At 40.3% G+C, this 14,155-nt stretch overlaps 1 protein-coding gene across 4 annotated transcripts in view; it reads left to right on the forward strand.

The window, feature by feature from the left end:
* The window catches only part of MAP4K4 (mitogen-activated protein kinase kinase kinase kinase 4), a 130,559-nt gene that overhangs the window by 69,135 nt on the left and 47,269 nt on the right, over positions 1-14,155 (forward strand). For all 4 annotated transcript variants that reach the window (XM_082218922.1, XM_082218923.1, XM_082218924.1 and 1 more), the window contains exons 4-7: positions 6,104-6,229; positions 7,841-7,951; positions 11,351-11,441; positions 13,365-13,495. In XM_082218922.1, coding sequence (XP_082075048.1) covers positions 6,104-6,229; positions 7,841-7,951; positions 11,351-11,441; positions 13,365-13,495 — 459 coding nt within the window. The remainder of the gene's footprint in view (positions 1-6,103; positions 6,230-7,840; positions 7,952-11,350; positions 11,442-13,364; positions 13,496-14,155) is intronic.

The raw sequence follows: 14,155 nt of genomic DNA on the forward strand, positions 1-14,155 counted from the left end.
AATAGCCAGTGAGTAGGCCCCTATAGATAATACGAGTTGACATTCTGAATAAATGTAAATATATTAATCAAATTGTAACAACATGTACACAAAACAGACATCTTCCAAAAGCAATAACTGGATGCATTTTTACAAAAGTCTTCCATGTCAAATTGAGAATTATATTTCTTTTTTTATACTCTGATAATTTTGAAGATTATGCCTTCTGGATTTATGCTAAGCTGGTGTTCACTATTCTTGAGTGGCAAATGGAGACTTTTTCGAAGCAATGCATGCGTGTGGCTCTTGGCTATGGATGATATCTATTTCATGCACATTGTACATGTTGTTACATCTTAATTGATTAATATATATTTACACGTATCTCTGTAAATTCACAGGCTACCTTTGTGTTCTCAAGGGTTATGCCAAGTGTATTTTACTAATAGAGTCTAATAGAGGAACAACCTTCCACTAGTCCAGAACACCAGAGGAAATTAGTGTAAAATAATGAACATATGGATGTGGGTTGCAGGAAAGGCTTCCATATATTTGAGATAATTCCAGTTTTCATATTTATTTTATAAAATATCAAATATGAAAACTGGAGTTCTCTAATCCTAGCTTTCATTGTAATTTGAATAAATTTGGCTAGTCATAAAATCATAGAGTTTGAAAGGGACCCCAAGGGTCATTAGTCTAACCCCCTACCAATCATCTGTCTGTCTGTCTATCTATCTATCTATCTATCTATCTATCTATCTATCTATCTGGTACAATTGAATGACTGCCATTTATGAAGAACTGCTAAGTTGTGGGAGTTATTTCCTTAGCCCAGTAGGGTAGCTCAAGTGGTTAAAGCAATGGTGTGCATAAAAGTAAAAGCCTTTGAGCATGTTCAGAAAGCAGTACAGAAATCAAATTTAGCAAAAAAGGAGCAACTAGCCATTCCGTGTTGGCGCCTGCAACCTAGGTTCTGGGAGCCATAGGGTGAATAGCTGTTCTATCCCAGTTTCTAACACTGAATGTTCACAATCAACAAGGGACTTTAGGTCCTGGAGAGAAAGTGGTGGATCAGTGTTCACAATTTTTCAAGGTTTAATGGTCAAAGCAAAGGTTTCCTAGTCCGTGCATAGAGAATTGCTGCGGGAGTCCTTTTGCTAGACTGTTTGGTGTCTTATCAGAGGAGTAGCATCCCAGCACCCAGGCTTGGCAGATCAATGATGCATCGTACCTCCACAACACTAGCACTAGACTGCTGTATCTAAATGCCTTTCTCACGTTAATCATTTTGTGGAGATAGTGTTTTCTTTCGTTTGCATCTAGTACAGACATAGGCAAACTCGGCCCTCCAGATGTTGTGGGACTACAACTCCCATCACCCCTAGCTAACAGGACCAGTGGTCAGGGATGATGGGAGTTGTAGTCCCAAAACATCTGGAGGGCAGAGTTTGCCTACGCCTGATCTAGTATATACAGCAGCATGGAAACAGTTGATTATCTGAATAAATTGGAACTTGGGAGAACAGTGAGAGGAGTCATAGCTCAGCAGTAATCACATGCTTTGCATACATAAGGTCCCTAGTTCACTCCTTGTCCTCTCTAGTTAAAAAAGTCTTGGAGTTTATCCCCCTGTCTGCTGCATTTCCTCCCGTTTTCTTTTTCGACAGAAGCCATTGTGGTAGTGGTGACATTGTGTGTATCTTTTGTTGTTGCCTGGAGTCTGAGCAAAGCTTTTAGATGAAAGAAAGAAAGAAAGAAAGAAAGAAAGAAAGAAAGAAAGAAGACTTGATAGGAAGAACACTTCCATAGCATTCCTAATCAACTAAAAGGAACACAATACTCCTGTATGCATTTAGGGAATACAGAATAAGAGAGAGAGAGAGAGAACACAAAAACAAACCATGCATGAATGAGGGTCTTTCTCAAATACTGCTAACTGGCACAATAAATTTATGTACAGCAGCCACTTCATTACTGAAAGTAATGTGTCCCCATATTTGAAGGCAAATCCAGAAATCTGCCCCTTCCCAAAGAAGCCATAAGTGTTTGGAGTGGAGTTTTGAACGGCTTTAGTAATTTGCCACTTTTCCATAGGGACATTGATTCCATAGGGCTGCGTTTGATCAAACTCCCATTGTGTTGAACTAGCAGTATCAATAAGTTGTCTGCCTCCCTCTTGTTTTGGGATCTAAAACCAACTGTGGTTGATAGCAGCCAAATTAGGTTATTTAGCACTAGGCTCTGTAATGAGGGCTGTTAAGGATTCCATCTCATTTGTCACTGTGCGAATGGCCATGTCAGTGTTGCCATAGCTGTCATCTATGTTCCAGATCAGGCATGGGCAAACTCGGCCCTCCAAATGTTTTGGGACTACAACTCCCATCATCCCTGACCATTGGTCCTGTTAGCTAGGGATGATGGGAGTTGTAGTCCCAAAACATCTGGAGGGCCGAGTTTGCCTATGCATGTTCTAGATAGTCAGGAATTATCCTTAACTAAATGAGGTTGTTGCCCATCTAGTTATTTATGACTAAAATCAGCATAGGGTTTTCTGCACTATCAGGGTAAATCTTGTGTGATAACTTTAGAAGTTTGTGAGAAGACACTGTTCTCTTTTTTTTGGGGGGGGGTGTATTTTCACAGATCCAACTGCACACTTATTTCGTTTATATGAGAGAGTTATTTTCTTGTTTACATTTCATCCTTCTGTATCAAATGTTGCACTGTTAAGAGGTGAAGAATAGGAGGCCAAGTGAGAGAAGTGAAACAAAAGAGGGAGGGGAAGCCGCCACCGTTAGGAAAATCGCAGCAGGTGGTTGCATTATCAGTGACAACAAAACGAGTATTGTGCAAGTGTTTTGGCTCTGATACATGGAAATGGTTCCAACATGTGCTTGCGCAGTTCTGCTAACCCTTGCTTCAGGCACTGCTTATAGTCCCATAAAATACCTAGCTGCCTATTGTTTGAAGTTTCCCTTTTATCTTTATTCTTATTTTATTGTCCTTTCCCAATGATACTGTGATACAGAGAGTTAATTTCTTTGCAAATGGCAGTATCACGCCCTGGCTGGCCTCTGCACCCCAGAGAGAGGGCCTATGAATGGTGAACAATATAGTATCCTTTTTAAATCACTAAATAAGGAGCAACTTGTTTTAAAGCCACTTAAGGAAATGTATTATGAAAGGTGATTAGGCCAGAGCTGGTGGCCAGTTTACTCCCCCAACCCCCATTGCAATATGAAGTTTGTAAATCTATGAATTGTGCAATAGTTTCTTAAAAAAACAACAACAAACCAACCCAAAAAGCAAACCTGATTCCCTAAACTTATTGGTATCTAATTTAAATGCAAGTTGTAAATATTTAGCAAACAAAATGGTAAAAGTACATGGCATTAAATTTGCATGCTTTGAAATAGCTCAAAGTGGATGAATTAAAATATTTCAGAGGGGGAATCAATAATGTATACAATGAGGTTTATATTAAATATAAATCCCTGTATTGTTTAAATTTTAAGATAAAAGGCAATGAACTGTTAACATACTGATTTTATTAGTATCCATTCATTATGTTCCCCATTACATAATGGGAAACATCATCCCTGACCACTGGTCCTGTTAGCTGGGGATGATGGGAGTTGAAATCCCAAAATATCTGGAGGGCCGAGTTTGCCTATGCCTGAACTATACATTTTTTAAAAAAAGAAATGCAAAGTTTTAAGCAAAAAAATGTTTCTGATGCATGCTACTAGTTTATAAATTTCTTTATTGGGCAATTAAGGTTTTTTATTTCCAATTTATGTGTTCTTTCTATTAATATGTTAGTACTGCATTTATTGTGGTTTGTATACTTCCAGCATTGTAGGTAGTTTTCAGTAATAAATTATGGCATGATACTGTACTGGTTCAGACTGTGGCTGCGTACACTCCCTGGTTTTCTTTTGCCTAGAGATTTCCTCTAGACATAATTTCCTGCAACATCCAAATAGTCTCCTCCCATATTAGCTTTCCCCTATGCTTTAAGATCAGCACCGAGTGATATGATAGAACTGCCATCTCCATCAGAAGTGGGGTACCCCAATAAGACCCCAACTGTTGTATCCTAATCATGCAATGCATTCTCAATGGAGGTTCTCCTGGCACCAGCTTTTGTCATTGTTCAAGGTGTCACACAGAGGCTTAAAAAGCAACAACTCTGGATTAACTCTTGTGATAATTCCATGGCACCATGCTCCCATTATTTATTTTGGCTTTGCTTCGCATGCACCCTGCCTTTCATCCAAGAAACTCAAACCAGCAGACACAGGTCTCTGAGGAAGTCTCTTCTAGCCAAATAATGGGCTTGTTTTGTGCTGTAAAAGAGAAAGGGCATAAGAGACCTTCTGAACGTTTTCTGGTCCAAAGAGCAAATAAGAGGGCCCTGCAGACGTTACCATTGGTCCAAATCGGTAATCTCTCTTTCAAGTCTTCCAAATGCTGTGCTTGGAAACTGGAATGATCATACAGTAACCAGCACTACTCAAATTGTGTTGTAGACCCTACCCTTAATTTCTTTGGTCTCTGCTGGCGGTCACATTTTCTCATGCTACAGCTGCCATGTGAGAGGTTGGCTGACAGGCTTCTTCTACTTGAGACATCTGCACTTATGATGCAGCTGTACTGAAAACATAGGTTCAGTGCCTCGCTGCATTTGCGTATGAGCTGTGAGACGTTAGTTGCTGGATCAGACGAATGTGGTCTAGTCTTGTGTGTCACTGTATAATGAAATGCCTTAAACAAAAAGCCTGCACTGCCAGTCCAAGAGTACTGTTTTTATCATAATATTCTGCTTATGCTAGGAAGTCAATGTAAAAAAAAATAATGTTTAAAAGATTATGTAGGAATGAGAATAAATTCTAATTCGAGGAGCTAATCAGATGCCCATTCTTTTATTGCACCATTGAAAATGTTTTATGCTTTGGTGCCGACGTTTTCCTAATTAATTTGAACATCATACTTACCTTGCTTGAGAAATTTATTTCTGTTTTCCCGTCGTTCTTGCATGCTGCTGTTTTTAGCCGGATTGGTATTTTGGGGTCCATCATTCATTAGTCACCTCAGTAAGCTCTTACGAGAGGTCCAAGAGACAAATAGAAATGTGTAATATTTGGTGAGGGAACAAGATACTTGATTCTCAACATGCACTCTTATATGAGGGAGAGGGGAAAGATGGGCAGGGGAGCAGATTGGCGTTAATGAATTGCAATCCACTTGCATTTTTGAAAACGGCTTGTACAAGTCAGTGATGTACAGTAACCACCAGATGTCACTGCTGTAGATCATATCTCAAGGCAACTGTATTGCGTGCGCATGTGTGTTTGGGCAAGGTCTGTTGTCCTAGGCACACAACGTTGCTAATACACTGCCACTCTCTTAGCAGCCAGGGCACGAATTTTGGAAATGTGTTTGGATTTGTTCTTGGTTGTAATTTCCCTTTTGTAGAGCAAAACTGAAACGTACACAGTAGGATCGTTTATAGCGCGGAAAATGTAGCTTGCTGCTGTAGTTCTCAGTAATAAGATGGGCTGTCACAAATTAAAGCTGGAGTCATGTCATGAATACAGAGGACATGTGCGGGACAGCATTTCAGGCCCAACAGTAAGGGCTTTAAAGCGATAATTGATGCCAGCTGCATTAAAATCACCACGAGAGTTTACAGATGCAGAATTGTGTTTAGTTTGTTTGAAGTTGGCTTGCTTAGCCATTGTGTATAGTAAGTCAGGATCCCCCAGTTTGTAAGTAACAAGAAGCTAAGATTATTTGAAAGCAAAACTAAACACAGGTCAAACAATCTAATATTAGCACACTTGATCAGATCTTTGAAAGCCTATACAAACGGGCTGGTGGGTGGAACAGGCAGCGAATTGCACTACTAATGCTAGACCTGGCTTTTAATACATTGGGCTGAACCTGTTGTTTTCCTCTGCCAAGCGTTCACCCCATCCATGATTTCCACAGGGTGGGATAATTTTGTGCTGCTGCTCTGAGGTTAATGGGGGAGATATATTTTGGGGTGTGTGTGGCACAAATACTGCAGTAGATGCATTCATATAAACATATATCTATCTATTTCCCCCATAAAAAGGACGAAGAAGAAGAAATAAAGCTGGAGATAAACATGCTGAAGAAATATTCCCATCATAGAAATATTGCAACTTACTACGGTGCTTTTATTAAGAAAAGTCCTCCAGGACATGACGACCAACTATGGGTAAGCATGTTCACAAGGAAAGGGGAATGTGAATTGCAACTAAATGCTCGATTCCCAGCAAAAATACCCTGAATGCTTAATGCTACGCTCACTAGCAGAGCAGGAGGAAAACTCAAAGAGAATTTAATCTTTAAAATAATGTATAATTTTGTTCCCTTAAACACTCCCTCTTTAATGCTTGGTAGAAATGTGAAGAGTTGGCATAAATTCACATAAAAGAAGCACTTACTGTTCTAGGATTTTAACTAGTTTAAAGTAAAATAGTTCCGCTAGGTTTATCGTGTTTATGTGACTGAGCTGGGCTAAGCAAGTTAGCCTGTGCTTGAGATGATCAGCATCAACTAACTCTTCCATCTCTCCCTTAAGAGTCTTCCCATTGCATCTCTGCATGAGCCGCTTTTCTAGTTTTGCCTCCTTCCAGTCAGGAAGCACACCCAGTAACTGCAGCAAAAAAAATACAACAGAGAGTAATGTGAGCATTTCCCACCCCGCAAATAATCCTTCCGTGCTATCCACAAGTCTCACTAAGTTCAGTGGGCCTTGCTTTACACACGCAGGTAAATGGGAATAGGATTGCAGCCTAATGGTATAGAGCAGGGTTGGGGAACTTGTGGCCTTCCAGATTTTGTTGAACTCCCAACTCCCATCAGCCCTAGCTGACCCATGGCCATTAGTTACAAATAATAGGAGTTGCAGTCATTTGACACCTAGGAACCCACAGATGCCCTAGTCCTGGTGGAGACTTATTGGGCTTCTAATAAGGGGGCAAGTTTGTGTCCTTGCTCTCAAATTTTAGAACACCACGGGTCTTGGCACTCTAGAAACTCAAGGCAAAAGTCAGAGAGCATGTGTGTGCTAGGATCTGTTTTTTGCCTTGCTCATTGAGGCAGAACTTTTCTCATTTTGTTCAGATTTTTTTTATTGATTTTTCAAATTTATAAACAAACAAACAAACAAACAAACATAAATCCTAACTGTAATAATTCCACTTTTGTTAACATTATTGAATGACTTCCTCAAATCCCCCTGGCTGAATTTCAATGTATATCATTGTAGCAGTTTTCCAAAACTAATTTCTCATAAAATTTACCTAGTCAAGTAACATCTTCCTTTCTTTTCATATTAACTTTAAACATATTATTCTATAACATCACATATTTAAATCCTAAGCCAATCTGGTAATTGCAAGTATATCTATTTAAATTATCTTAGCATATTTAGCTAAATAGTCTTTGAATTTCATCTATTACTTCTGGTACTCCTCCTCCTCCTGGTCACGGACTCTTCCGGTCAGGTTGGCTAGCTCCCCAAAATCCATCATCTTCATCTGCCATTCTGAGGCAGAACTTTTCAATATCCAAACAATCTAGCAGTCTTTTAGTCACCTGTTACTACTATATACATGCCATACATTAAGTAATGTGAACATCTTTGTTCTCTGGAAGCTAATAAATGAATGTATTGATATTAAAGGAATATAGATTAAGAACCACGTTGGCTGATATGATTCCTTAATTGTCCAATAAGCTTTGTTGCAGTGCAGCTGAATCACTGATATTTCTATCATATATTGACTCTTTTTTTTTTTTTTTGCACTCTTGTCTTTTGTAGCTTGTCATGGAGTTTTGTGGTGCAGGCTCTATTACAGATCTTGTGAAGAATACGAAAGGAAATACTTTGAAGGAGGACTGGATAGCCTACATCTCCAGAGAAATTCTTAGGGTAAGGAAATTATAAGCATTTTTTTCTTTTTAAAAAACGAAACAAAAATGGCGACATTTAATTTCTGCATTAATTTCCAGTGAAGTACATGGCTTTAACCCTGTGACACGGGACACAGGGTTAAAGCAGCTCTTGAATGTTAATCATTAAAAAAAAAATTTAAACCAAACTTAAGCCAACTGTTAGATAATCATTTTAACACAGACCATGTGCATTAGAATCCGTACTAAGTGGTGGGGTCTGATGCTTCGCATGTAATGCAAAATAGACCTCTGGGAGTAGACAGCAGCCTGATTACCCACGGAGATGAACGTTTTCCAAATGGCTGAAGTACAGTCAAAACATATGGCCAAGGGCTGCTCCCATCTTTGTCTGCAAATCTGCAAATTGCGATGGATATTAAAATACAGCATGTGTTTTCTTCATCCACTTCACAGGGCTAGCGCAGGGTGGTTTCTCTGGGTCATGCAGCCAGGTGGTGGATCAATAAAAAGGACTGCATGCTGGCCTTCTTCTGTTTTCTTTGGCACAAGTGTTACTCTTCCTTTTTTGCATGTGGTTTCTTCTTTTGTAAAGCAATACCGAAGCTCAAATTTGGATACATACATACGTCATTTTATTTGCATGTTGCCTTTCCATTGTTAAAACCATGAACGCAAGAGAAGGCAGTTCTGTTTTAACCCATACCCGTTTGCAGTTGCACAAACATTTCCCTTTGTGTTAATTTTCCTGGATAACTCTTGGCGCCAAATGGAACACTAAGATAAAGTTCATACTCAAAATATAGGAGCAGCCCAAATCTCTACCTCAGTACTGCTCAAATCTGAACCCTTAAGTGTGCGTAAAACAGCATGGATTCCCGGTAGAATGCTCTCTTGCTGCTTTGTTACTTTCGGCGTGTAGGTAAAGCCCTGCTTTGTGCTCCTCCAACCTATTAGAGGGGATTTGTTGCCTATTTTGGAATCCTGCCTTAAGTGCTGTTTGGAAGCAGGGACCTTCCATAATGTTTTGGGTTTTTTAACACTTAAAAGTCTACTTGTGTGCTGAAAATAATCTTAAATATAGAATAAAATCCAGATTGTGTTAAATAATCATCATGAAACAAGCAAGGCAGCATTCCCCCAACCTGATAAATCCATCAATCCCGCTGCAAGGTGTATTGACATAGAAATGCTTTCCTACAGCAAATGAGCATCAGTTCCTGGCAGGTGTTCCTTAAAAGGAAAATTACCTGTTGTGTTTTGGCAGCTACTAGAACCTTATCAGCACCACTGTAATATGTAAATTGTGGTCCATCCATACAAGTGATAGGGCTAGGAATGGGTTTAGCACCACACATGATTTTTTTGGACCTTCTTTTCAAGGGCAGGTCTGTGTAGAGTGCCCGATTACCATATCTTATGTAACAATGGATAGACCATTTACCTCCAATGAGAGGCTGCGGTTGGTGTATCAGAATAGGTGGTGGTAAAAAACCATTTCTGGCAAGGCCGCCACCTGATTGTTGGTTGGCAGGATTGAGGCTTGATGCAGTAGAGCAGGGTTTTCCAAACCTGGGTTTCCAGCTGTTGTTGGCCTACAACTCCCATCATCCCTAGCTAGCAGGACTGGTGGCCAGGGACGATGGGAATTGTGGTCCACAGCTGGAGACCCAAGTTTGGAAAACCCTGCAGTAGAGCTTTGGAAGTTTTTAACTTCCAGGTAATATCAGACTTTTTCTAGAACGGATAAATCCTTCCCTCCCAAATTTCATGGACCCACTACCAAAACAGATCACGGAGGCATTTTGTTTATTAATTATGGCCGCTGCTGCTTCTGTAGCTGTATATTCCAGAGGTCAAGTCCGCATTCTTTGTGGGGAACAGTATTATCATTGCCTTTATTCCAGTCCTGCCCGGTGTTCAATTTAATTGGATCCCCTCATTTATTTTTAACACATGGTGTAAAAGCAGCTTGGGCACAGTAAATCATGATCAAAGATTTTTGTTTAAAGCAAATCAGTTAACTTTGTGCTATTAATATTAATCATTCAGGTCCAAAGCACTTTCAAATAATGTCCGTTGTGGGCAAAAAAAGAGAAAGAAAGAAAGAAAGAAAGAAAGAAAGAAAGAAAGAAAGAAAACTGGCTGATTAGGGGTGTTGCTAATAAGTGACCTGGCACTTACACTTGACTTAAAGTATCTCCATCACAATTAAGTTTCATGAAACCAAAAGAGAACAGCAGTAAATTTGCAAAAGTAACTGGCTCAGAAATATTTACTAGCCTATCTGTCCCCCCCACACTGATACCTAAAAGAAAAATGAACCAACTTCAGCAAAGCACTGCTTCCAGGTCATCATCACTTGTCACAGGAGACGGATAGCAAGCATGTCTTCTTTTCTCATGGAATTTCAGAGTTCTTCATTCATACAGCTCAGTACTTTGTAAAAATCAGGACGTACACTTAAGTTCTAGAAGATCAGTAGGTGTCCCACAGGACCAGTGTTGCATGTTACCTACTGAGGTGAGGGGAAGCATGAATGATTCATGCTTCCTGTTCTTTGTGCTGCTTGAGAACTTACATACAGTTTCCAGTGCTGTCCTAGCATGCAATGGGAAGTAAATGAGTAAGACTTAAGGCACTGCAAATAATTGCAGCAAATGGTCAACCTAAACCATTTCCTGTCCCTTCCCTCCAATAATTTGGCCATGCTTGAAGACGCTATCTGTACCAAATAGATTTATGTATCTGCTCATCTGCATAACAGTACAAGCTAAAGAGAAAAAAATGCATCTAGAATTCACACTGCTACTGTGCTTTTAAGTTTGTCACATCCAATTTTTAGCCTCCTCTGGAGGCTTGAGGCAGGTAATAAACATGCAGTAAGTAGAAGTGGTAAACAAGTGTTCCTAATTACTCCTTATGTCACATGTCTTCTTAACCACCCCTTTCCTAAAGCTGAACATTTATTTGCTTTTTAGTCCTCTCTTACACAGCTGAGTCATTCCATATTCCTGGCAAAAGTGCACTGTTTTGTTTCTTGTATATCCTTTGAATACCTCTGCATAGCTTCCATAAGTGGTTTCATTGTCATTCTGCAGTGTGGTCCTTATAATATTAACTCTTGCCAGGCAAGCATACGCTATACATATTTATATATTCTTAAAATAGCTGTTGTGCTTCACCTTTGTAAAATGTGTGCACAACGCCTTATTGCTGCACTTGTTTTTGACAAGTAAGGTCTACATGGGTGGCATGCTGTTGAAAACATCTACAGTTGAACATGTTGCGCTGGGCTGGAGGAAAAAAATCCCCAAGGTCTATAGTATGGTTTTGTCAAATAGTTGCAATAGAATGTAGTTAAACTTAAAGTGGAAGACGACCCTACAGTCTTTTGTTTTTTTCTTTTTAAATGCAGGGATTGGCGCATCTCCATGCCCACCATGTGATTCATCGGGATATCAAAGGGCAGAATGTATTGCTAACAGAAAATGCAGAGGTGAAACTGGGTAAGTTAATTAGCCTGTTCTACTCACTTTTCTCCTCTGCTGTTGCTGTTCTTCCATACAGCAATAGGCAGCATTTGCTATCTGGCTGAAGAGAAGAGGGTTGCAAATCTATATTTTAAAATAGATTATTTCTTACTTTCTCCTCCGCGTTTTAATGTTTTAGCCGACATGAAGCTAAACTCTGCAGGCTATCACTGGCCATGCCATAAACATTAAGCTCTGAGGTTTCAGCTTCCTTTCTCTCTCCCCTACCCACCTCCATGTGTTGGGGGAAGAGGGTATGTGTTTTGCAGTCCTTGGCAAAACCTGCAAGTACTACCCTCACCTCAGTGATAGGACTACAGCAAGGAACTGCACACAGATGGGGCTGCAAGCATGTTGCTCATCATGAAGAGTATTTTAGTGCTGAAAGTGTCTAGGAACCAAACTTGGGACAAGGTTGCCACTATGGGTTTGGTCACCATTTGGGGGTCCAAACAGCCCTCTCTTGCTGAATTGCAAAGCCTTGGGGAATATGCACAGGCCCCTATAAGCCTAGACCCTCTTAATCAACGGTGATTATGCACGGCACTCCAGATTTATAAAAACGAAGTTATCAAACTTCATTTAAAAGATGTGTAGCCTGCCTTCCAACTATGAACTGTGTTCAAGGATGCCTGAAAACTCCAGTTAAAACAATTAAGCAACAACAAATACAAATATAACAGCAGCACAACTGATAAAACATGCTAGTTAATATTAAAAGCTTGGGCAGAAAGGATTAATTTAGCCTGCATTTTGAAAGGCAGCAGTGTTGGCACCATGTGAATCTCCCTGGGTAGGGAATTCCAGCATCTGTTTTCCATCCATGCCTGTGTCAGATCTATAAAAGAGTACTTATTGTGATGCAACTAAATAGCTAAGCTGTTTTCTCATTTTGAGGGCACTGATTCATTTCTAGATTCCACTTGTAGCATTTGTGTCTTGACCCTATTCAATCTCTGCTTAGTTTCTGTATCTCTTAATCTGACTTCAGAGCATTTTTGCTTGTTGAGTGGGTTGTTCCTGGTAACAAGTAAATAAGAGCATTGCCTTGGTTCTCCAATGAGTAACCATGATGCCCAAAAAGAGCTGCTGGTATAGCATGCATTTTAGGAAATTGCATTTTTTGATACAGAGATTAATTTCTGTGTCAGAAAGTCTTCTGCCATGGCTTAGCATGAACAAGCACGTACGCAGCTTCCTAGAGAGGATATTGCAGCCATTTTGCTCCTCCCTTGCTGTTGAGCTCTGTGGCGTCGTGGTTTGGCTTCCCATCTTGTCCAAACCCACATTTGTGGTTCAGCTCTCCCTGACGAACAATGATCTGTAAACAAAGAACAAACTTTGGTTACGGCTCACTGTATGCCTGGAGAGAGACCAGGTTCAGGTGACACACTAAGCTAAATGGTGGATTAGCTCAGTGCAGCATGACTGTGACCAGTGAGAATCAAAGCGACTACAATCTCCTCTCAGCCCCACAGTTTACTTGTTTGTGCTAAGCCATGGTTTGATTTAGTATGTGCAAAATCTGCTAAATGTGGCACGTGGCCCTTGATTATTTCACCCTTCTTCCTTCAAAAATGGAACCACTTACTTGGCTTTGTGCATGCAGCTAGATAGAAAAGAACATTCTGTGGACAATGTTCTTGCAGCCCTTTGTTTGATATAGATGCTATCTTGCCAGTAAACCCATGAGATGTGTTGAAGATTACTTTCTACTAATGAGCCGAATACCTTCTAGCATCGATCCGTATAAATGTCCATTTTAACTCATTTTCCGAATTGTAGAAGCCTTGGTATATATCTGCAGCATATTGCCGGAACACCTATTTATTTTACAGTGACCCTGGAGATCTTGCTTCAGTGTGTTTTGATTCTTCTTTTTTTCTGTTCATGACGTAGTGGACTTTGGTGTTAGTGCTCAGCTGGACAGGACAGTCGGTAGGAGAAATACCTTTATTGGCACGCCTTACTGGATGGCCCCAGAAGTTATTGCCTGTGATGAAAATCCAGATGCTACATATGACTACAGAGTAAGAGAAATTTTAACATAGTTCTTGGGGTGTATTGAGTGTTCTACAAATTCTGTATTTATCATTGGTGCTGTGCTTGGAAGACATGACTCTCTCCGCTCCCCCCCTCCCCTCGCCTTTGCTTTTCTAAGGAATTTCTCTTACAGTTGATTAAGTGGAGTGGAAAGCAGGCACCGACAGTATAACCTAATAAATTAATGCATGTAGTATAAAGCTTAACAGTGCATTTCCTACACAGAAAACTCCTATATAGGAAGGAGCATGAAACCCTCGTGACAATCTTAAGACAACCTTTACATTTGTGTGTGTGACTTTGTGCAGCTTGTGGGTGTGTGCACACAGTGAAAATAAATACATGGACAGTCAAAGTTGAGTGTCTGCACACAAGTTTCATACTCCCTTCTCCCCTCTCTCACACTCTTCATAGAGGGCTTTCAGTGTTGGAAATGTGAAGGTAAAGGACCATTAGGTCCAGTCGTGACTGACACTGGGGTTGCGGCGCTCATCTCACTTTATTGGCCGAGGGAGCCGGCATACAGGTCATGTGGCCATCATGACTAAGCCGCTTCTGGTGAACCAGAGCAGCGCACGGAAACGCCATTTACCTTCCCGCCAGAGTGGTACCTATTTATCTACTTGCACTTTGACATGCTTTCGAAC

This window comes from Podarcis vaucheri (genome assembly GCF_965113315.1).
Source record: "Podarcis vaucheri genome assembly, chromosome: 4".
NCBI lineage: Eukaryota > Metazoa > Chordata > Lepidosauria > Squamata > Lacertidae > Podarcis > Podarcis vaucheri.